The sequence below is a fragment of the Dasypus novemcinctus genome, chromosome 18 (assembly GCF_030445035.2).
Source record: "Dasypus novemcinctus isolate mDasNov1 chromosome 18, mDasNov1.1.hap2, whole genome shotgun sequence".
NCBI classification, from domain to species: domain Eukaryota; kingdom Metazoa; phylum Chordata; class Mammalia; order Cingulata; family Dasypodidae; genus Dasypus; species Dasypus novemcinctus.
The window spans coordinates 74,101,973-74,124,511 of NC_080690.1; the positions used below are offsets into that span (position 1 = coordinate 74,101,973).

Consider the following 22,539-nt stretch of genomic DNA (forward strand, 5'->3'; position numbering starts at 1 on the left):
CTCCTGCACCACTTCTGGTCTTCTGCATCTCTTATTGTCTCTCCTCTGTGTCTCTTTTTGTTGTGTCACCTTGCTATGCCAGCTCTCAGCTTGGGCCAGCATTCCTGCGTGGGCCAGAACTCCGCTCAGGCCAGCTCACCATGCAGGCCAGCTTGCCTTTACCAGGAGGCCCCTGGAATCAAACCCTGGACCTCCCATATGGTAGACGGAAGCCCAATCTCTCGAGCCACATCCACTTCCCTTAACTTTGTGTTTTTGATACCAGAGTATGTAGTCTGTATAATTTCTGCTTTGGGGATTTCATTGATTTTTTTTTTCTGGCCAATATGTGATTTATTTTTACGTGGGCATATCACAATCAAAAAGAACATATGTTTTCTATATGTAGGGTATCTTCAGTAACTGCTATAAACATACCTTGTAAAATATAATGTTTAGATCTTTCAAGTCATTTTTTTAATATATTTTTATTGAGGTACATCACTCATACATGAACATGCATTAGCAATGTGTATAGTAAAGATTGTGAACTTACAAAAGAAACATACATAACATCATACAGGGATCTTATACATCACCCCTCCAACAACACTTGTCATTGTTGTGAAACATTTGTAACAAACTATGCAAGAACATCATCAAAATATTACTAACTATAGTCACTATCTTACTATTTGGTGTATTTTTCCCCGAACCCACACTATTGTTTAAAAATATATATATATATATTTGCTTTATATATATATATATATATATATATTTGCTTTTATATATATATATATATATATATTTGCTTTTTCTTTCAAGTCATTTTTAATCTACAAGATTATCACAAATTTATGTAAGTATAAACAGTATATAAGCTTACTCCTTTCATTCAACTCCTTTGTAATCTTACAATTATTTTTCACCTTGATCTGTCAGTTTCTCGTAGAGCTGCAATAAAACTTCTTGGTATAAATATGATTTTTCCATTTCTGTTTTGTATTTCTATCAGTTTTCCAGTTTCTGAGATTGTATCATAGCCATATTGTGGGATGCAAACACATTTGAGAATGTTCTTCCTAGAATGATTGTAATTTTTGTTATTCTATGGTATTTTTCTTTGTCTTACACTTTTCTCCTTCAATTTTGTTTTGTTTGATATCTGTATTACTACAATTGCTTTCTTATGGTTAATAATTGCTTGGTTTATACTTTAACAGACTTTTTTGTGTATCTTTTTGTATTTTTAGGTTTGTCTATTGAACGTCACGTATAGCTAGATTTTGGTTTGGTTTGGTTTGGTTTTGAATTTGATACTCTTGTCTTTAAATAGGCAAGCTAAATCCATTTATATATGGTTATTTCTCATATATTTTGACTTGTTTCTATTATCTTCTCTGATTCCCACAGTTTTTCTCTGCTTTTTTCCCTGTCAGCTTTAGATTAATAAAGTTTTTTATATTCCCATTGATTTCCCTTTGCCTGTGTGGAAGCTATAGTTTGGGTTTAAGTTTTTAAGTAGTTATTCTAAGGTTTCTAAGATATGTTAATGTAATTTAACATAATTCAGATTCTACCCCCTTCCCAAACAAAAACCTCTGATTTCTAACTTCTGAGCAATCAGTCCATCTTCAAAATTGTTATGGTAATCAAGACTTTATTTCTCCTTCTTTAAATATGTATAATTTTCTTGAAGTATCAATACTGTCAACTTCTGTTTATACTTTTGTTCTTTACCTTCTCTACCTTCCCTCATACTTCTTTCCTTCCTGATGAAATACATTCTTTAACAGTTCTTCCAATTTTGGTCTTTGGAAGGCATTTCTAGAACAGCCTTTGTTTGCTTAACATCTCTGGTATATACATTTCTGCCCCTTATAATCTGCTTTCCTTGTTGTGTTGGTGGTTGGGGGCATGGAATGGGGTTGGAGAGCTGTCTCCTGAAAACTACATGTTAACTATATTTTGTTATTATTAAATCTGATGATCTGTCTTTAGTAGATGAGTTTAATCCATTTTGTCTCTCGAAATATTTTTATTTTTCCCTCACTCCTTAATGGTAATTTGGGTCAGAAGTTCAGGTTGACAGTTATTTTCTCTCAGTACTTTGAGATGATTGCTCCGTTGTCTTTTAGATTCTATTGTTACTAATGAGAAATACGCTAATTCCAATGATGTTCTTTGTAGGTGAATGATATTTTTTCTCTGATAACATTTAAGATATTCTCTTTATCTTAGATATTTTATATAATTTCCCCAAAATGTGTCAGGGAGGTTTTTTTTGTGTTGACTCTCTCCACTTCTCAAAGTGGAATATTCAGCAGATGACTCTGCATTTCTACAATGCTGGAAAATCTTCAGCCACTTTTCTCTTCAAATATTGCTTCTCTACCTTTCTTTCTAATCTGTTCTTCGTGAAATTTTACTGGTTATTCTGAAGCCTCTCAATCTATCTTACTTGTCTTATACCTCCTTGTTTATCTTTATTATCTTTCCTTTCTGCTCTACATTTTTTTGGTGAAGTTATCCGTATGATCTTTCAATCTTCTTTTTCTTTTTTCCAACCATGTCCAGCCTCATGTTTAATCACATTCATTTGGTTGTTAATTTTATTGATTCTGTTTTTCATTTCCAAGATTGCTCCTAGTTTCTTTTCCTTATCTACCTGTTTCATTTTTATTGCTGTCTGTCATGGTGAGTTTGCTTTGAATATTCAGGTGCAGGATTCCTGGAGGTAAAATAGCACCTATGAGGGAAGGAAGAGGAGGTCCTAGGGTCAGCCTTCATCCTTGACCAGAGACCTCTCCCTAGTGCTTCAGAGAAGAGCTGAAAGAGTCAAGAACTGAGCAGATGTTAGAGGTCCTGACTGTGTCCAATAGCAGCAGAGAATGGCTAAGTCCCAGGTGAGTTTATTGTTTATGTATTTATTTTCATTTGGTTTTCCAGTGCATTTGAAGATGTTTAGTAATACAATTAAAACAATAGTATATTTACTCAGTATTTATAGCAGGCACAGCATGTATAGATAAATGTCAGTATCAGAGAAAAGAAATGTATCTGTTTTGCACTCTTATTTATAGGTTTTTGAGCATTTACATCTACTATCATATATACAAAACCCAGTCCAGAATAAGTGTCTGATCCATTCAAGACCCATTTGTAGCTCCCAGGGCTACTGGCATAAGTCTGACTTTCTAGCTATATGTGAGACCTTCTGCCCAATGAATCTGCCCCATAGCCATCTACAATCTCTGTCTCTCTTGCTGGCACACAGAACAGTAATTTGTTGGGCACTTTAAGCCTCAGAGAATGTAAAAAGAATATGTTAACATTCAGGCCATCTTCTCATTGCTGTACCTGTCCCCTCACCCCCATTTCTATTCATCTCATGGACCAAGGAAGCCACCTCAAGCGAGCTACGAGGATACCTACTTACTAGTTCCAGTTACCTTATAATCCTGGGAGGGTATTCTCTTGATGGGCATCAATATGCCTTACATTAATGCGTCCCTTAAATTCCCATAGTGTTTGCCATGGAGTATGCCCCATATAGGTATCCTTCGAATAGTTTCTGATCTCTAGGTCTCTGAATGTCCTGACTAAGGGGAATGCCTTTGTCTGCCTTTGCGGCTTGGCCACCAGATAGTTGAACAATGAGATTTATGATGGGGGCTTTGGGCCACACAATATCAATTCCAACTTCTAGAGGAACTGGAGAGTACATATCTGCCCAATCTCTGGGATGGCTGGTAATTACAGGTCAGCCATTTGGGCAGTATGTGATCAATCCCGAATTAAACTGGATAACACCTGGACAACAAAGGTTCAGGTGGGCTTCCCTGGATGGCAGTACTTTGAATGTGTTGTTAAACATTGTGGCCAGAAGGAGTTAACTCAATCTATGACTGTGTGGGACAAGGATGACCTGAAGTTCTGCAGTTGGAACACTCTTGGATTCTGCCCATTGTTTCTCTTTGCCTTGGCTGACTTTAATCTGTATCCTTTCCCTGTAATAAACCATAACTGTGAGTATAACAGCTTTTAATGAGGTTTGTGTGTCCTTCCAGTGAATTATCAAAATTGACAGTGAAGTAGGGACTCCCCAGAGTTGTAATTGGTGTCAGAAATGAAGGCAATCTTTTGGAGAGTATTCTTTCTAACCCTTTAGTTGGCTCTGAAACTCACAGACATGATATCCATGCCAGTATGCATTCAGGTAAAGGAGAAACAACTACTTCACCTAAAGTCTGTTTAAACATCCCGATTTCCATCCAAACATTCAACTTTATCTCATCAACTGTTACATCACATATTCTCCCAATATAACTCTTGTCCCCATTAGGACTTTACCAACAGTTTTTACAATTTTAGTGCATTGGGCTTCCCTGTCAAGGAGTCCCAGAAAAGTCTCTTCTCCACCTCCTGGTCATTTTACCCACTCATGTGCCTGGCCTTGGGTCCCTAGCAGGGGTTTGGGCCAAGGGAACAATCTTCATCATAATCAGTTTCTCAGACCTTCACTTCAAGTGATTTGAGTTCATGTTTCTTATTGTCATCTTTGCCTTCCAGCTTTTTTGATTCCTCCAAACTAGGTTAAAGAGAATGATGGGTAAGTAAAGCAAAAATTTTTCGGGCCCTTCAATGTTGCCAGTCCTGCATGGGCTCCCATCAGTCCACCCAACTTCCTATTGTGTGCATTAAGACCTTCGTTATGAACTGATTGATATCCACTTTGTTCATCCTATTTCTTAATAACCACTCTAAGATTTCCACTCTACCAGGTGAGGCCCTTGACTCTTGCCCTTTTTCTTTCCCTACTCTTAATTTTGCAAATCACTTTAATTTTCTTATCTTAATTTTTGGTATAGTTCTCCCTAGCAGTTCTAATTCAGATAGAAATCCATGCTTGGTGCAGCATCAGGATATACGCTAACATTCTACTTCGATTTTAGCTATTGCAGATGATAATAACCAAAGAGTTGTATATTTAACTTGTTTCTTGTTATTTTACATATCATGTAGGTATCCAGTGAGTCAACTCCTCAGGAGTTGGATCAGCCATTTCTAAATTCCATGGTAACTCTTCCCTCTAGTAATTGGTTGCAACACAGCTGCAGTGCCACACCAAAGGTAACCCAGTGGCCATTTAGAAATCATAAGTTCTTTAACCCCTGCCTTCCCATTCTTCTTTTCCCAAACCATGCTTTCATCATGTTTAAGGGAATCAGGACTGTTCTAGCAAATCTCTGGGTTTAGGGCCTCTGAAGTCTATCTTCAGATTCAATCATTCTCTAAAAGGACTCACAGAATTCAGAAAAGTATTAGCCAAAGGGGTGCTGATGCAAAGTACCAGAAATCTGTTGGCTTTTTTAAAGGGTATTTATTTGGGGTAGAAGCTTACAGTTACCAGGCCATAAAACGTAAGTTACTTCCCCCACCAAAGTCTGTTGTACATGTTGGAGCAAGATGGCTGCCAAAATCTGAAAGGGTTCAGGCTTCCTCTTCCTTTTAAGGCTCCATGGTCCCAGCTTCTTCCAATATCAGCTGTAGGCTGGGAAAAGTCTTATCTCTCTCCTGGGGCTCATTTCTCTCTCGGCTCAGCTGCTTGGGTTCCTCCATAAGGTCAACTGTAGACTATCAGGCAAAAGGCTTGTCTCTCTTCCCAGGGCTTCTGGTATGTCTAATGGAGTCTTCTCTCTTTCCTCACATATCTGCTTCTCTGTATGTTTGCTTCCCAGGGCTCCAATATTAAAACTCCGAACTCTTCTCTACCATGTCTTTTCTCTGTGAGTCCATGCCCAGCAAGGGGGCAGTGACTCAACGTCCAACTGATGTGGCCCAATCAAACCCTTAATCATTATTTAATCAAGTAAAAGTAAAACCTCTGAATCCAATCCAATCTAATATACCCAGAGGAACATACCAGGTCACAAACATAATCCAATATCTATTTTTGGAATTCATAAACAATGTCTTATAAACTGCTACCATTGTTATAGTTAGCAGTTATAGTTTATTACATTAATTGGATACAGGTTAAAATCAGCAATGGGTGGAAGAGTAGGTTTAGCTTAGTGGTTTGAGTGCTTGCTTCCCGTGTACAAGGTCATTGGTTCATTCCCCAGTACCTACAAACATAGACACACACGCACACACAAAATCATCAATGGAAACAGTGTATAGGACTGGGCCCAGAAGAGCATATGCAACCTTTCTGTTTGTCCTCTCCCAGTGGAGTCACGTGGACAGCACTTAATTCTCTTAGTAATGATATGTGACAACATGCATGGAGTATTGCCAACCAAAGGAGTGCTCACAAAACTTGGTATCCAGGGTTTTTACTGTGGGCTGGTCACATAGGCATGGCTTTACTTCCACATGGCTGATCTCAGTCTCTAGCCCCTCTAGAACTCAAGCTGATACCACTTGGGCCCATGGTCCCCACCATAAATCACATTGTTGGCATAGACTGTCTGGTGTGGCCCAGGTAAACAAGGACAATCATATCAGACAGGATATTACAAAGGCTTAAAAGTTATCTCCCAGGAGCTGGGCATGGGCCAAATCTTTCTTTGAAAAGTGAGGGCTTTGAACAATACAGACTTTCAGAATATAAAACTTTAGTTCACAAGGTAGGAATGAGCTTTATATATAAAGCAGTATCTTATGCAGTGTCTGGCTTATAGCTACTCACATGTAAGTTGCAAATGGACTCCAGAATGAAAGATTTAAGGATGTCTTATTCCCATTTTTCTTTTGTGAATGAATGATTGAACATGTGAGTAATTGAATGTCACAGTCATAGAATATTTTAACCAAAAATTTTGTTTTTACCTACAAATCATAATGCAAAACTAGATATATACAGTGACTTGCCTTATACTTACTTCTAAGAAAAAGTCTTATAACAAATTCCTGTTTATCTTTATAGTATTAACCAATGATGTACCCTTTAGAATGAATAGGAATGGTCTATTACAGGACTCACTATCATTGAAGGATGTGGTTGTGGCCTTCACCTTTGATGAGTGGCAGCTCCTCGACCTTGTACAGAAGAACCTTTACAGAGATGTCATGTTGGAGAATTATAGCAACCTAGTGTCAGTGGGTAAGCAGAGCTTCCCTTGGTTATGTAGTATGTGAAATCACTGTTCTTTCACAGTGCTAGAAGGGGGTGAGGCCTCACAAGTGCTTTACCTTTTTAGACTTGAGTTTCCTATGTCATCGATTCTTAGTACCTTTCTGGCAGAGGTTTTGTTCTCACCTTCCAAGTAAAAAGCCTTTACTTTGCCATAATGCAAATTACCTAGCCCTTTAAGTGAAATCTTCCCCATTTTTCAGGAACCTGGTAGCCCAAATAGTTGGGTCTACAGGTCCTCTGTAATTTCCCATAAATAGGGTATCAAGTTGCAAAAGAAGACACAATTTTTGAGCTGGAGCAAGACAAACCCTGGATATTGGAGGAAGAAATCCAGAGTCAGACTTACCCAGGTAAGTGGCTGAAAACCAGCTTGATGGTAGAAATGGAAGTAAAACTTCAGTTGGTCAGTTTAATGTAGTAGCACTGTTGAGATCTTGTTTGGAGAACACTTCTTGAAGTTCTTAAACCTCTGGATTTAACAACTGACATAAGCTCCTCACGTATATTAATATTGCCTCTACTTTTTAAATTCTCCATCTTACAACTCTTGCTTGTTTTTTTTAAAATAACACATTTGTTTCTTTTATATAGTCTGATCAGATCCCTCCCTGTCATACCTTGAAAGGTCCTTTCCTGATTTATCTTTCTCTGTGGTACCTTCTCTTCCTGCCTTCCCCATGTCCTCATCCCTTTAATCCATGGTCTTAGCTCCTTTGCCTCTACATCCAGGTATTCATAAATTTTCCTCTCTTTGCCTCGTTTTGTGTACTTCTCATACCTTTCATAATTTTCCATTTTTTCCTCCTTCCACTGGTAAATATCTCAGACTTTTGTTCTGATCTTACTTCCTCTTCTCTCCTTGGCCTTTGCTATGAGATCCTATGCCTTTTATTACTTGGTAATGGTGGATTCATTGGTCTTCTTTCTAGAAGATGCCTGGCAAGTTGATGATCATATAGACTGGCACCAAGAAAACCAAGGCAACCTTGAAACTATGGAAAGTGACCACAGATATAATGCATTTGGAACAATATCTTATGAGAGCTCAAACCTTGAGATTCCTTTAGTACAACAATCTCATACATTTGACAGACATGGAAAACATTTGAAACCTAATCCAGAGAATAAAAGCTATGCAGGAAATGAAGCTGGATTTAATGAATGTGACAAATTACTTCTTCATACTAATCATGAAAATATTCATATTGCAGAAAAACCCAATGAATATAATGAATGTGTAAAGCCTTTCACCCATAAATTACAGCTCATTAAACACTGGAAAACTCAAACAGGGGAGAAACACTATAACTGCAGTGAATGTGGAAAAACCTTCTCCCAGAAGTCAGACCTCATTATCCATCAGAGAACACCCACAGGAGAGAAACTCTATGGATGCAGTGACTATCAGAAAAACTTAAGCAATAAGTCACAACTCATTATTCATCAGAGAACACACACAGGAGAGAAACCCTATGGTTGCAATGAATGTGGGAAAATATTTCCCCTTAAATTTAGTCTCATTTTACATCAGAAAACTCATACAGGAGAAAAACCTTATAATTACATTGAATGTGGAAAAGGCTTTAGTGTAAAGTCACTCCTCAGTATCCCCTGGAGAACATACACAAGAGAGAAACCCTATGGGTGCAATGAATGTGGAAAAACATTCTCCATCAAATTCAGTCTCATTCTCCACCAAAGAACTCATACAGGTGAAAAACCCTATGAACGTAGTCTTTATCAGAAAGCTTTCACCCAAAAGTCACACTTCACTATTCATCAGAGTTCTCACGCTGGAGAACAACCATGTGAATGCAGTGAATGTCAGAAAGCCTTCAGCCAAAAGTCATATGTCCTTACCCATAAGAGAATCCACTTGGGAGAGAAACCTTATGCGTGCATTGAATGTGGGAAAACTTTCTCTCACAAGTTTAGCCTCATTATTCACCAGAAAATCCATACTAGAGAGAAACCCTATGGATGCAGTGAATGTGGGAAAACTTTCCCCATCAAGTTTAGCCTTATTTTACATCAGAAAACTCAGACAGGAGAGAAACCCCATGAATGTAGGGAATGTCAGCAGTCTTTTGCCCAGAAGTCATTTCTTTTAAACCATCAAAGAACTCATACAAGTGAGAAGCCTTATGGATGCAGTGAATGTTGGAAAACTTTCTCCCATAAATTCAGCTTCATTTTACATCTGAAAAGTCATAGAGGAGAGAAATCATGAATAGCCAAAAGATAACATTGAGAGAAGATAGCCCATTATACTGCAGAGTTTATGTAAGAGTGAAACCTCAAGAATGCAGTAAATATGGACCAGCTTTCTTTTCAAACTCATATCTCATTACCTGTCAGAATTGTACAGGGCACAATGCTGACCATGAGTTACATCACTTTTCCAACAAATGTCATCTGAGCATAGCTCAGAGAATATAGACAGGAAGAAATGCCTATGTTTGTACTATCTCTGGGGATGCTGTCAGCATGAAATTCACCTATGTTGGTGTGGCAGTTTGAGATTATTCTTGTGAATCCCAAAAAAGAGAAGGATTATGTTTGTAAACTGTTCTCTTCCTCTGCATTTGATCCCCTTTGATTGTGTTAGATTTACTTGAGGTATCTTTGATTAAATTACCTATTAATATTAGGGTTTCGATTTGACGACGTCAGTAGGGCATGACTCAGGGTTGAGTCCCCACCCCTTGGTGGGCTGATATAAATGGACACTAACTCAAGAAGACACATGGAGAACTTGGTCATTTCAGTCCTGCCATGTGACAGAAAGGAGAAGAAACAAACAGCTAAAGCCCCAGGAAGAGAGATGTGCCATTTGCCTGACAGTTTGCAACCGAAGAGAACTGAGTAGCTGAGAAGGCCTGAGAGACCAGGCAAAGATTACCCACCATCTTGCTTCATCATGCAGCAACAGACTTTGGTGAGAAAGCAGCCTTAACTTGGACTCTGTAGGACCTTGTAACTATGCTTTTACCCCCAAATAAATACCCTTTATAAAAGCTAAAAGATTTCTGGTACTTTGCATCAGAATGTCTTTGGGTGACTAATACAGAATTTGATACCAAGAGTGGAGTTTAGTCTGATGCAATTATCAAAAAAATGCTGGAACAGTTTTATAAATGGGTAAGGGGTATTTTTTTGAGGAATTGTGAGATGCTTGATAGAAAAGGCCTAGATTGTTTTGAAGAAGCTGTTGGTAACAGGAAGTGGATGTGGCTCAGGTGACTGGGCTCCTGCCTACCACATGGGCGGTTGCTAATTTGGATCCCCATGCCTCATAAAGAAGACCGCAAGCTGGCACGATGGGCAAGCGCAGCAAGCTGACACGAGACACTAGAAGAAGAAAAATGAGAGGCACAACAAAAGCAGGGAGCAGAGGTTCCCAGTGCCTCCCAACGAATACAACGAGCTGACACAACAAGATGATATAACAAGAGATGCAGGGAGGAAAAAACATAATGAGAGACACAACAAAGCAGGGAGCAGTGGTGGTTCAAGTGATTAGACACCTCCCTCCCCCATCAGAGGTCCCAGGTTTTGCTCCCGGTGCCACCCAAAGAAACAAGACGAACAGACACGGCAAGTGAAAAACAACAAGAGGATGGGAAGAAATAAATAAATTAATCTTAAAAAAGAGAGAGAGAGACTGTTGGTAAGAATATGGCCACTAAAGAGACTTGATGAAGCCTTAGAAATAAATGATGAAACTATTATTGGAAAGTGGAGGAAAGGCAGTCTGTGTTTTAAAGTTGCAGAGAACTTAGCAAGATTGACACCTGATGTTATATGGAAGACAGAATTTGAAAATTACGAACTTAGACATTTAGCCAAAGAGATTTCCAAACTAAATGTGGAAAATACAGCCTGACTTCTCCTTGCAGCTCATAGTAAAATGCTAGATGAAAGAGATAAGCTGGGAAACGGACTTTGGCCCAGTGGTTAGGGCGTCCGTCTACCATATGGGAGGTCCGCGGTTCAAACTCCGGGCCTCCTTGACCCGTGTGGAACTGGCCATGTGCAGTGCTGATGCACGCAAGGAGTGCAGTGCCACGCAAGGGTGTCCCCCGCGTGGGGGAGCCCCACGCGCAAGAAGTGTGCCCGTGAGGAAAAGCCGCCCAGCGTGAAATGAAAGAGCAGCCTGCCGAGGAATGGCGCTGCCCACACTTCCCGTGCCGCTGATGACAACAGAAGCGGACAAAGAAACAAGACGCAGCAAATAGACACCAAGAACAGACAACCAGGGGAGGGGGAGAAATTAAATAAATAAATAAATCTTTTAAAAAAAAAAAAAAAAAAAAAAGAGATAAACTGATAACCGAATTGTTGGGCACAAAGCAATCAGAAACTGATTCCAGAAATTCAAGCCTCTGGAAATCAAGCCTCTGGACAGTAGTACCCCATTTGAGGAATTAACTAAACTTGGAACTTGTAAGTCAGGATTGAAAATGCAATTATCCAGGAAAGACTTGTGGAAAATTTTACTGTCTGATGGCTTGGACCTCTGCTTCCTGCATGCTAAACCAACAAGCTTTTTCTAAGATCTGAATAAAGAAAACTACTGTCAGCCTGGACCAGAAGAGACAGAGAGGGGAGAGATGGAGAGGAAAACAGCTTTCAGAGGAAAACTATGGAAACTGAGGTTTGGAATAAAGACATCTTCTTGGGCTGAGAGAGGAACCCTACCCATGTCTACAGAGAAGGTGAGTTTGCCCTGGCATTTGAAGAGGGTGGATATTCCAGCCCACTGTTCAGGGAGAGTGTTTGCCACTTCAGGCTACAACCTAAGGGTTGGGGAGAGTGAGGTTGCCACCCCTGTGTTCTGAGAGGTGGACCTGTTTCCCAGTAGATTACGGAAGGCCAGATCACCACCTCACTGTTCTGAGGAGATTGGGCCTGTATGCCAGACATTAGGGAGAATGTTGCTGCTGCCTCACTGTACTAAGAGGGTTGAGACTCTACCCCAGAGATTGGGTAAAGTGTGGCTATCACCCCAGTGTCCTTGGAGGGTGAGGTCTGGAGCTTGGTTACTACCCAGATTCTTGATGGGGGTAGAACCAAGAAAATGGCTGTTGGGCAAGTCTGTGGAAAGGGTGGGCCCCCATGAGGCTCCAGGTAGGAGAAGAAACCATCATCTTAAGAATGACTCTCAGACTTTGAAACCTAATGGAGCATGCCCTGCAGGTTTTTGGAACTGTTGGGGACCAGTGACACGTTTCCTTCCCAAATTTTCCTTGTAGTAACGCAAATGTTTATCCTATGTCTGTGCCTCTCTATATTGGAAGGAGATAAATTGTTTTTAACTTTGACAGGTCTACAGCAGAGGGGACTTTGCTGCAAGACAAACTGTATGTCTGTACACTGATTGTGATGTGGTTTTGTACTTGGCATTGTCACTGATTTAAGGTTTTTTTGAATATTGCTGTGACTTTTTGGGATTCAGAGGGTGAAATGTGGGAGTTTCAAATGATTTTTGTGAATCCCAATAAAGAGAAGGATTATGTTTGTAAATTGGTCTCTTCCTCTGGGTGTGATCCCCTTGGATTGTATTAGATTCACCTAAGATGTCTTTGATTAAATTACCTGTTAAGATTATGGTCTCGATTTGACCATATCAGTAGGGCTTGACTCAGGGTTAAGTCCCTGCCCCCTTGGTGGGCTGATATAATTGGACACTAACTCAAGAAGACACATGTCCTGCCATGTGATAGAAAGGAGAAGGCTATTTGATGGCTAAGACATCTTCTTGGGCTGAAGCTGTGCCCGCAGCTAAAGCTGCAGGAAGAAAGATGAGCCATCAAATAGCCATCTACTTCCCCTGTACTGCACTATGTATGCAAGGTATGCTCCCTATTGAAAGCAAGAACCAAGCTTTAGGTATGTTTTTGTTTGTTTGTTAGTTTTTTAATGCCTCTTTACAATGGGCTAGAAAGTCTCATAAATACCTTGAGTGGAGATTAAACATTAAGTTACATTGGGCATGATTTTAATTTCACAAAAATGTATTTCCCCTTGTAGCACAATGTTTTACATTAGAATGCAGAATTGCAGCTGCAGCAAGTACTCAGGGTCAGACCATTAAACAGACTCAGGAGATTTCACAAATTATACTTAGATAAGACTCCATTAAAGACAAAAGCATGCGAAAAAGAAAAAAGAAGGAAAAAAAACTACAATAAAGGCAAATATCAGTGACTTCTGAGATATGCAGGCAAAGAATCCAGGGACCATTTTCAGTCATACAGCACTCTCTCTGCATTTCTGGATCACAAGCCACCCCAAAATACATGTGAAGTATCTCAGTTTTATGGAACCCAAGGCCCTAGTTTACTGAGAAGTACTTCACACCCACTGGTCACAGAACCATAATCAGGCTTTGTAAAACAGGTGTAGAACATCAATTGATATATTTCAGTGTTTTTATATTTAATATTTTTGTTTTAATAAACAATGTAGACAAGCTAGTATACACCTGTCCAGGGGTATTTTGGAACTTGAACTGCATATTCTAAATCACTAAGTAGTATCTTTTATTCCTCACTTGATCGAGGGCCATGGCAGTGGTTCCGGGTGGGAGCTTATAGAGCTACCACAGATGAGCTGCAAGTTAAAAAGGCAACCAGGACTGTAGCAGTATTTTTCTTTCATTTGTCTTTTTTTTTTTTTTTTTTTTTTTTGCTTTGCTTTTTTGATTACTTGCATGAGTGATTTCCTGAACCAGGAGAAAAATTTTTCAAAATCCAAATCATTCAGTCCTTCAAAATTTGTCAAATAAGGAGACTGAGTGCTTTTTCCAATTACATAATCACATAAGACATTTGCAAACTTCCTTTCCTTTGCAGATGCCTCCAGTATCTGCTGAAGAAAATCCCTGTACGAGTTGTGTAGTCACAGAATGCAATCCTTTTTTCACTTTTTCTCTCTCACTTTCTCCCACACTTCAGTTATCTTTAGCAGACTTGTATTACTTTTCAGATCAGTGTTAATGCAAAGCCAGCCCACTGACTTGCTCTGATAGAGTAACCTGGGAGTTTTTCTGAAATACATATTAGCAGACCATGCTGCAGCTCATGTATAGGGCAGTGGTTCTCAGCCTTGGTTGGACTTTTGGAATCGTCTGGAGAGCTTGAAAAAATACTGATGCCTGATTCCCATTCCCAGAGATTCTGATTTAATTGGTCTGTGATGCAGCTTGGACCACAGGACAGGTATAAAAGCCCCCCAGGTGATTATAATGTGAAGACCATTTGGGAACTCCTTGATTATTAGCAGAGAAATATATCCTTCTTGACAGAACACAAATAAGAAATAAGGACTAACAATTCCCAAAACACTGACGGACTTTCCATTCCATAGACAGGAACCAGCAGTCTTGCATATGGGAAGGGTTTGTAAATATTGAGAGTATGAGTGCTGATTTTGAAATCTAAAGCACGATATAACATAGTGGTTAGCAAAACAGATACCACTTTCCTACTGTCTGTGATTCCAAAGGATTTGGGAAGGACCTACTAAGAAGCTCCACATTGTACTGAAGGGGCGTGTATGACAGAGATTTTGACCTGTGAGCAGCTAGCTCACTTTAGTGAATCAGGAGTCTCCACATACATCATTCCTCGCCAGCATCCACAACAAACCACTTACCAACAAAGAAAGTCATGTACCTAAAGTTAGATGAGTACTTTGCAACTTTTCCTTTGCATGCTCAAAACACTAAAAGGGATCCCACTAAAGGAAGAACCTCCCAATAGAAAGATGGAAAATATTAGACTACTTTCCTCATCCTTGTTCTCTCCCTTGGTCTGAGACAATGATCTTCAAACCCTATTTGCAGGGAAGTAATTGCTATCAACTAACAACCAAGAGTCAGTAAAGCATCCTCTCCAGGTTAAACTTGAATTCTAAACCAAAATTTTCAGTATTGTGTTTAAAGTATCCACTTGATCTTTTGAGACTAAAGGTTAACTACCTCTTGGTTGACAAACTTATTTGGAGTCTATTATTTGTGACCTAATTGTCATTCACTATCATGTGAGATCTGTCATCTTGCTGACCCCATCAGTTCTCTCCTTATTAGCCATGACCTCCCTGGGTGTCAAAAAAGTGTAACAGTGAGAAAAACCATTCAGAGTTATAGAATCTTAACATCCTTTCACCTTCTGGCTACCACCAATGTGGGAACTAGCAGAGAAAGCACTCAAGGCCAAACAGAAAGAATAACTGTTTAAGAATTTTCTGTAGATTTCTTCTCACTATATTGGACATGCTCCTCCAAATTTACCTCTCCATCTTATCACCATAACACGTAATGCTCCAAAATAAATGGGAGTTCAAGAAAGTTGGCATGTTGCAGATGCATCCCTGGAGGATTCATCTGATGATAATGGCCTTGTGGGCCATTGTCATCTTTGGATGGATTCAGTTTGTCTCCTCTTGGCATTTTGATGTTAAGACTCTCACCGGGCCCTCATTTAGCATCAGATGATATAAACTCCAAGGAGCACCAGTTTTATCTCACAATACCTTAATCATAAGAATAACCTTAATGAAAGGAAGACTGGGTGTTGGGTACATGGCAATTTATGATTCCATTCTCTTTGTTTTAATAAAAAATACTGTGCCAGAAAACAAAGGTAAAGGAATATATCTGACATTCCTTTCTCTCCCTTAAGCTGGGTGACCAGTCCAGCTCACCCAGTTACGAGCTGAGGCTACTCCAGTATACAAAGGTTCAGAAGACAATACAAAGATTTGTGATAAAATCATTGACTTTTGCTTCAGTCCAGCAATTAAGCCAAGGCCGTGATTCCCCTGGTTTTGTCAGGGTAACTGTAGATATATGGTTGTGTCGACCTTTCACATCATCAGTTAAGAGACTGAGATGCTTTTCTATAACTTGCAGCAGTATCACAATTATACCTCCATTCCTGCTGCCCTTTATGTTTTCCAAACTCCGAGTATTTCCATCTTCCTAAAATGCTGAGATAGTCATTAGGACTGTTCACAAATACCCCAGATCCCTTTTTTTCCCCAGGGAAATGGAAGGATTGCAATGTGTCTACCTCTTTAATTTAGTTCTCCCTAAGTCTCTCCAGTTCTTCCCATATCTCCAGCAAAACTAGAATGGAAGTAATTATCACTTCTGAGTAGAACCTTAGGAGCACCTGTCTGTGTCTCTTTCCTTCACCCCTGGTAACCAGTTTTATCCCAGGTAAGGGCTATTCCATGCTTCATGCATGTGGATCCAAGCATGAGAGTAGAACCCCCAACTTATCCACAATAGGCATGTAATAAGAATGAGAAATAAATCTTTGTTGTTTGGGAATTCTTTTCATTACAGTAAAACCTAACCGAGTGTCACAAATACAGATGCTTACTCTACCCAGAAATCACTTTCTTAAATTAGTTTGGTCCAATCTCCTTAGCATGGACCTTGTATAGTTCTCTATTGCTGCAAAAATTAAAAATAAAAGTAAAAAGTCAGTCTCTTCAACAAAGTTAAGTCCTAGTCAGGCCTATCCTAAAATTCACATAGGAGAAAAATAGCCAAAAATATTTCAATCAATTTTAAGAAAGAAAAATATTAGGGATATAAAGATTTGGCGCTGCTTGATAGCAAACAAAACTTATTAATCTATAATAATTAACAGAGTCTGGTCCTTGTGCATGGATGGACATATATATCCCCATCCAACAAAGAACTCAGAAAGTGATTGATTGTCAGAATGTCTGCCCGAAGGGTATCGGGAATGAAAGAAAGAGAAAGAGAGAAGGAAATAAAGAGAAAGAATGAGAGCTGGGATCAGGGGGTCTGCCAGTAGAGACTCATCAGACAACTTTATTGTTTATAAGGGGCCCTATATATACCCCAGTCTACGTGAGCACAAACAGCAACATGCAGTTAACTAGTAGCATTACTCATAGTCTAAGGAATTCAAAAAATCTTATCTCAAGGTACAGTCTAAGTGTTGTATTTACTGCAAAAGGTATGTGCTCCTCTTTTCTTTCATCCTGTCTGCCGGGAACTCTTAAATTACTGCATTCCTTAGGTTGCAAGCATAGCCATGGAAACAGCACATCTCTCCTTGCGAGACCACTGTGCCTCAGTTTCCAACAATTTGATATTTATGGAAATCAGATATATAACTGAGATAACATTGCAAGTCAGTCCAGAAGAGGGTTGTTTTTAAAGGGCACTGATTCTGCATGATTTTTCTGTAAACCTACAGCTTTTCTAGGAAAAAATACGTAATTTTTTTTTTTAAGTTGAAGGGATCATTTGTTATCCTATGGGAAAAGTAAAGATTAGGTGTCTATCTTACTCCATACACAAATCAATGAATGCTTTATATAGGAGATTCTACAAGTCAGCAAAACCTAAATATAAGCTGCAAAACTCTAAAAGTTTTAGGAGAAAGTATACAAGAATATCTTTATGATTTTAGTGTGGGGAAGGATTTCATTATAAAGACACAAACTATATTGGGAAAATGTTAAATTTCATGCACAATAAAATCAGACAGTTCTGCCGAAAAGACATCAAGATGAAAGCGAAAAACTGCAGACTGGGAGAGTATATTTGCAACACTTAACTGAAAAAGAATATCTAGACTATATGTACTATATAACTTGGGAATCAATAAGAAAATGACAACAGTAAAAATAATGGGCAAAAGACTGAATAGCCAATAAACAGCAAAGATATTTTAGTAATTGGAAGTAGGTCGATTTGTGGGTGGCCATTTCATTTATTTCCTTTATATTTTCATAATGTTTAATGCAACTTCGATTGAATAGGATAGTTTAACAGCTTGAACAGTTCTGTAAAGTCATGGTTGGCAGATTGATATTATTGTAAAATATTTAAGGAATGTTTGATTTGCCTCTGCTGCAGGTCACTGCTGCTACAGCTGGAGGGAGCTTGGGCTAAGGAGCAGAGAGACTGGGAGACTGGGGAACAGAAAAAGGGGCAAACCTAGGAAAATGACAGAACAGTAGCACATAGGTGCTCTAGAATTCCAGTCTTTCAATCTCAATTGCAAGCAGAGATAATACGGTCTTGGAAAGAATGTGATTGCTTCAAAAATCATTTGCATTGTATTGTTTATGCTACTACAGTATTATAATGGCTTTTGTATCCAGTTATTCCATAGGCCACAGTTTCACTTTTCTACACTCGGTATTTCCTGAAAAGACCTTAAGTACATGGTGACCCTGTTTGTGTATTTATATTTTGACCCGAACTCACACCTCTAGATCTAAAATCTCTACTGAGAAGGTGGGACTTGCCATGTGCTCTTTTATTATCCAAATTTAGTTACCCATTCTTTTCCCTTCCCTGATGGCGATGACATGTTCTCAGCTGAATGATCCCTGAAATTCCTCTTATCTGGCCGGGCTCACCCTTGTGATTTCGAAAGCTATCTTGGTTAAGTAGATCTCTCTCCCCAGTTTGCTGAGATGGATGCAGGGCGATGTTTGCCTTGACTGAACTCGAGCCTCTGCAAGTATATACAGCATATGCACTGTTGATGGCGACCCTTCTAAACTTGTGCTGCAGGAGCTGAGGTGTCAAATGAGAGGACAGTTCAGGGCCACGTCACTCTTCGAGCCACCCCTGGTTACCGGTACAAAAAAAACAGTGTTTTCCCTTCTGTACGTCAAGTATTCAAAGATGGCCGCCCCCAGAGAGCTGTGGCGAGGAGGGCGCGGGCATATTACCTCCATTTGAAAATTCTGATGTCCGTATTGCGAAGAAACCGGGTTGTAATCTCTTCGACCGCCGTAGACCAGCGCCGATGATGAATTAAGGACCAGAAAGTTAAGAATTTACGGCAGTTGAGCGACCAGGAGATCGCACAGGAGCAATCAAGTCAGTGTGGGTTTGCCCATGAAATAGGCTAAGGTGTGGGGAGGTCTAGGGTTAAACCGTGAAGACCGTGGGAAGCACTGGTGGTGTAAGTCCGTGTCGACGGTGTCTGAAGTTGGGGTTCCTTTATATGGGAAGAGTCTGGCGATCAATTCTATCGTTATCAACACCTGAGAATTACAAGGTGAGGGTCTTGGGTCTTCTCGGGTCACTTTGTAGGTGTCAGTGATTAAGAACTGGGGTGAGGAGTGATATTTGTCAGTGAAAGCAATGTCTGGGTTTAATATGGGGTTCAGGGATGGAGGAACTGGGGTGTGGTCAGCTTACGAGGGTGTCTGGATCTCCTTTAGGATTAATACGGGATCTGAGGGAAGTGTTTGGGTAGTCCTGGGTGTATATGGTTGAGAGGTAAGGGGCTGATGTTTTGGAGGCAGAGCCTCTGGCTGGTGGGTGGGTTGAGGCTCAAACTTCAGCTGTTTGGACAGACCGGACTAATGTTAATTCCCCCTCAGTCCTTCAATCCAAATTACTCTTCAAGGACTATGATTTTGTTATTGAATTTAATTTTATATTGTTGCTGGTATTCATCCAGCTGGTTTTAAATTTATGTTACATTGGCTTTGTATTCAATTCACTTACAAGTTTGGATAACTTATCTGTAGGTTGTTTTAGACTTTCTACATATACAATTTTATAACCTGCAAATAATGACTTTTATTTTTCCTTCTGAGTTCTTATAGTTTTTGTTAGAGGTTTGCAATAATTAAGCTATAGTTCAGTTTCCCCTGATATGCACTGGGAAAAGGCTAACCCCATCCCCCATAAACGTACAGGTCCAAGGGAATGGCTTCCCGACAGGTTAAATAAAGAAACCACATAGAGATAGCAGTAAAGGGAAATGGAAACCTTCCCTACCTACATATCAGAGGGAGATAAAATTCCTACGAAACAAAGAAACACCTGCTCCTGCAGCATTCCAAAAAACCATAACTCCTTAACCCACTATCTTCTAGTCACTATCAGGAAAAGTTCCACCTCTAAGGACTTCCTGTGAGCCCCAGCACTTCGACCCCTTCCCACCAACTATCATTCCCCTGCCTAAGAAAGTTCTGTATAAATTCAAGTCCCCCCCTTCCAGGAGTGGGTTGAAGTCTCTCTTCAGACCCCCACCATGCCGGTGGGGGAGCTGAAGTCTGTTCTTCAGACCCCCTCCATTGGGAGAGCTTCTCAATATGTCTTTCTTTGTCTATAGTCAGTCAGTCTCCGTCCCAGTAAGCACCGTATTTTCTCCAACACTTTTCATTTCCTTTTCTTAATTTACTGACTAGACCCTCCAGTAAAATGTTGAAAAGAAGTGGTATTGGCTGACATTCTTGCTTCTCCCAGGAATCCAGGGGCACAGACCATCCAGGTTCATTTAATTGGTTTTCACAGACAGATTTTCCAGCCACCCAGATGACTTTTATTTCCAGTTCACTTATATTTTTCTACAGCCCTTTGGGACCTCCATGCCAAAGTGTGTAGCCTTTATTTTGGTAAAACTATAAATAATACTACTTAAACTCTTAATGAGTCTCTCTGTAATTAGCAAGTCACTATTAGAAAAGGGCATCAAATGCCACAGCATTATGCTATGTTGGTTCTCCTTTGCCACCTCGCCTTTCACATCCATGCTACTACCTTCAATTCACAGAAGAAAAGCATCTCTCCCCCACATTTTATTGTCCCAAAGTTAAAAGCCTCTGAGATAGCAAACAAGGTGACAGAAATATCAGGCAGTGACTTAAGGTGAGTGCACAGAAATGGTGACAACATCTGGGCGCAGAGTGAATGTATCATGGAAAATAAATACACTCTTCAGTCTGCAGGTCCTGGTTCCCGAGAAGCAAGAGAGAGATCAAGTGAAAAAAGTAGGAGTAGGCTCCAGGACTTGGATATTGTCATTTCTTGAGATCCCTTGACCAGAGACTGACATTCCTGAACAGAAATTTCGATCAGATCCAGAAGAGACTAAAAACAGAGTATCCCAGTTACTGGTCATTTCCTAAGAACTGAAGAAATGACCAAGGTCCAGGTGAGTTTTGGTTTATTATTAACACATTCCCTGATGGATTTGTGGAGATCTGAAAAAAAATCAGTTCACTTAAATGAAATGTATTATTGATAACAATGGACTCTCAGGAGAAATAGAATGTACCTTCAAAATTAGGACAAAATGGGATTCAGAATATCTTGATCATAGGGTTTATAATATATGATTAATTTTGAAATACCATGTGTGACCTTATGGGTTACCTTAGCTGTCAGTTTGCATCTAATATCTGTGACAGCCATCACAACCAGAGAATCCTGATAAGTCACATGATATGCTCTGATTCCGAGGAGAAAGCAGACCTATTCTTTGGGGGGACTGTCAATATTTTGAACTACTCAAGTCTCAGGAAATTTATTGGATGGTTCTTCTAGAGATAATGTGATGGACTGTGTCCTTGATAGCATCCTTCTAATAAATGTACAAGCAGGTCTGATATTGTCTGATAATGGCTTGGGCTGTTAAGAGCTACATGAAAATACACCTATCTAAATGATAATATAACTATTTTAATAATCTTTCATCAATTGTAACAAAGGTAACTACTGTTAAAAAAATAGTACAGTTATGAATGAAGGGCTATCATCAGTTCTAACAAATGTTCCATACCAATGCAGGATGTTAGGGGTTCGGTGGTATAAGGGAATCCTGTATTTTATACTAGGTCATTTTGTAAACTCAACTTCTCTACTAAAAATAAAAAGGGGTTCAGGACGTGGTTCAAGGTGGCGTCTGAGTGAGTGCACCTCATAATCTCTCCTGCAAAGAAGCAGCTGAGTAGGGTTGGAATTCTGCTGGACCAGGCTGTTTCAGGTGTTTGCAGGGCAGGAGGTGTCTAGATGTTAATTTGGTGGAATGGTGACAGAGGAGATTCCTGCAAGAGGTAGAATTTTGGGTCTCTTGCACGGAGGTCAGAGGTTGTGGGCAGGACCCTTCCCCCTGGGGCTGGCGGCCTGGCTGTGGCAATTCCTGAAGGTTTTGTTGAGCTTGGGTTTTCCCAAGCCATGAGCGGGCTGTTTCGGGGACTTGCAGGGCAGGAAGTGTCTAGATGTCAATTTGGTGAGACAGTGACAGAAGAGATTCTTGCAAGAGGTGGAATTTTGGGTTTCTGACACGGAGGTCAGAAGTTGTGGGCAGAACCCCTCCCCCTAGGGCTGGCAGCCCGGCTACAGTGATCCCTGAAATCTTTCTTGTGCTGCGGTGCTCCCAAACCCTGAGCGGGCTGTTTTGGGGGCTTGCAGGGCAGAAGGTGTCTGGATGTCAATTTGGTGAGACAGTGACAGAAGAGATTCTTGTGAGAGGTGGAATTTTGGCTTTCTGACATGGAGGTCAGAACTTGTGGGCGGGAACCCTCCTCCTAGGGATGGCAGCCCGGCCGCTGCGATTCCTGAGGGCTTTGTTGTGCTGCATTGTTCCCAGGCCCCATGTTAACCAGAT

General features: G+C 40.0%; 1 protein-coding gene across 1 annotated transcript in view; it reads left to right on the plus strand.

Moving 5' to 3' along the window:
• The window catches only part of LOC101443178 (zinc finger protein 649-like), a 44,628-nt gene that overhangs the window by 2,774 nt on the left and 19,315 nt on the right, over positions 1-22,539 (plus strand). The window contains 3 exon segments of the mRNA XM_058279405.2: positions 2,703-2,888; positions 6,967-7,093; positions 7,384-7,476. Coding sequence (XP_058135388.1) covers positions 2,874-2,888; positions 6,967-7,093; positions 7,384-7,476 — 235 coding nt within the window. The 5' untranslated portion in view covers positions 2,703-2,873.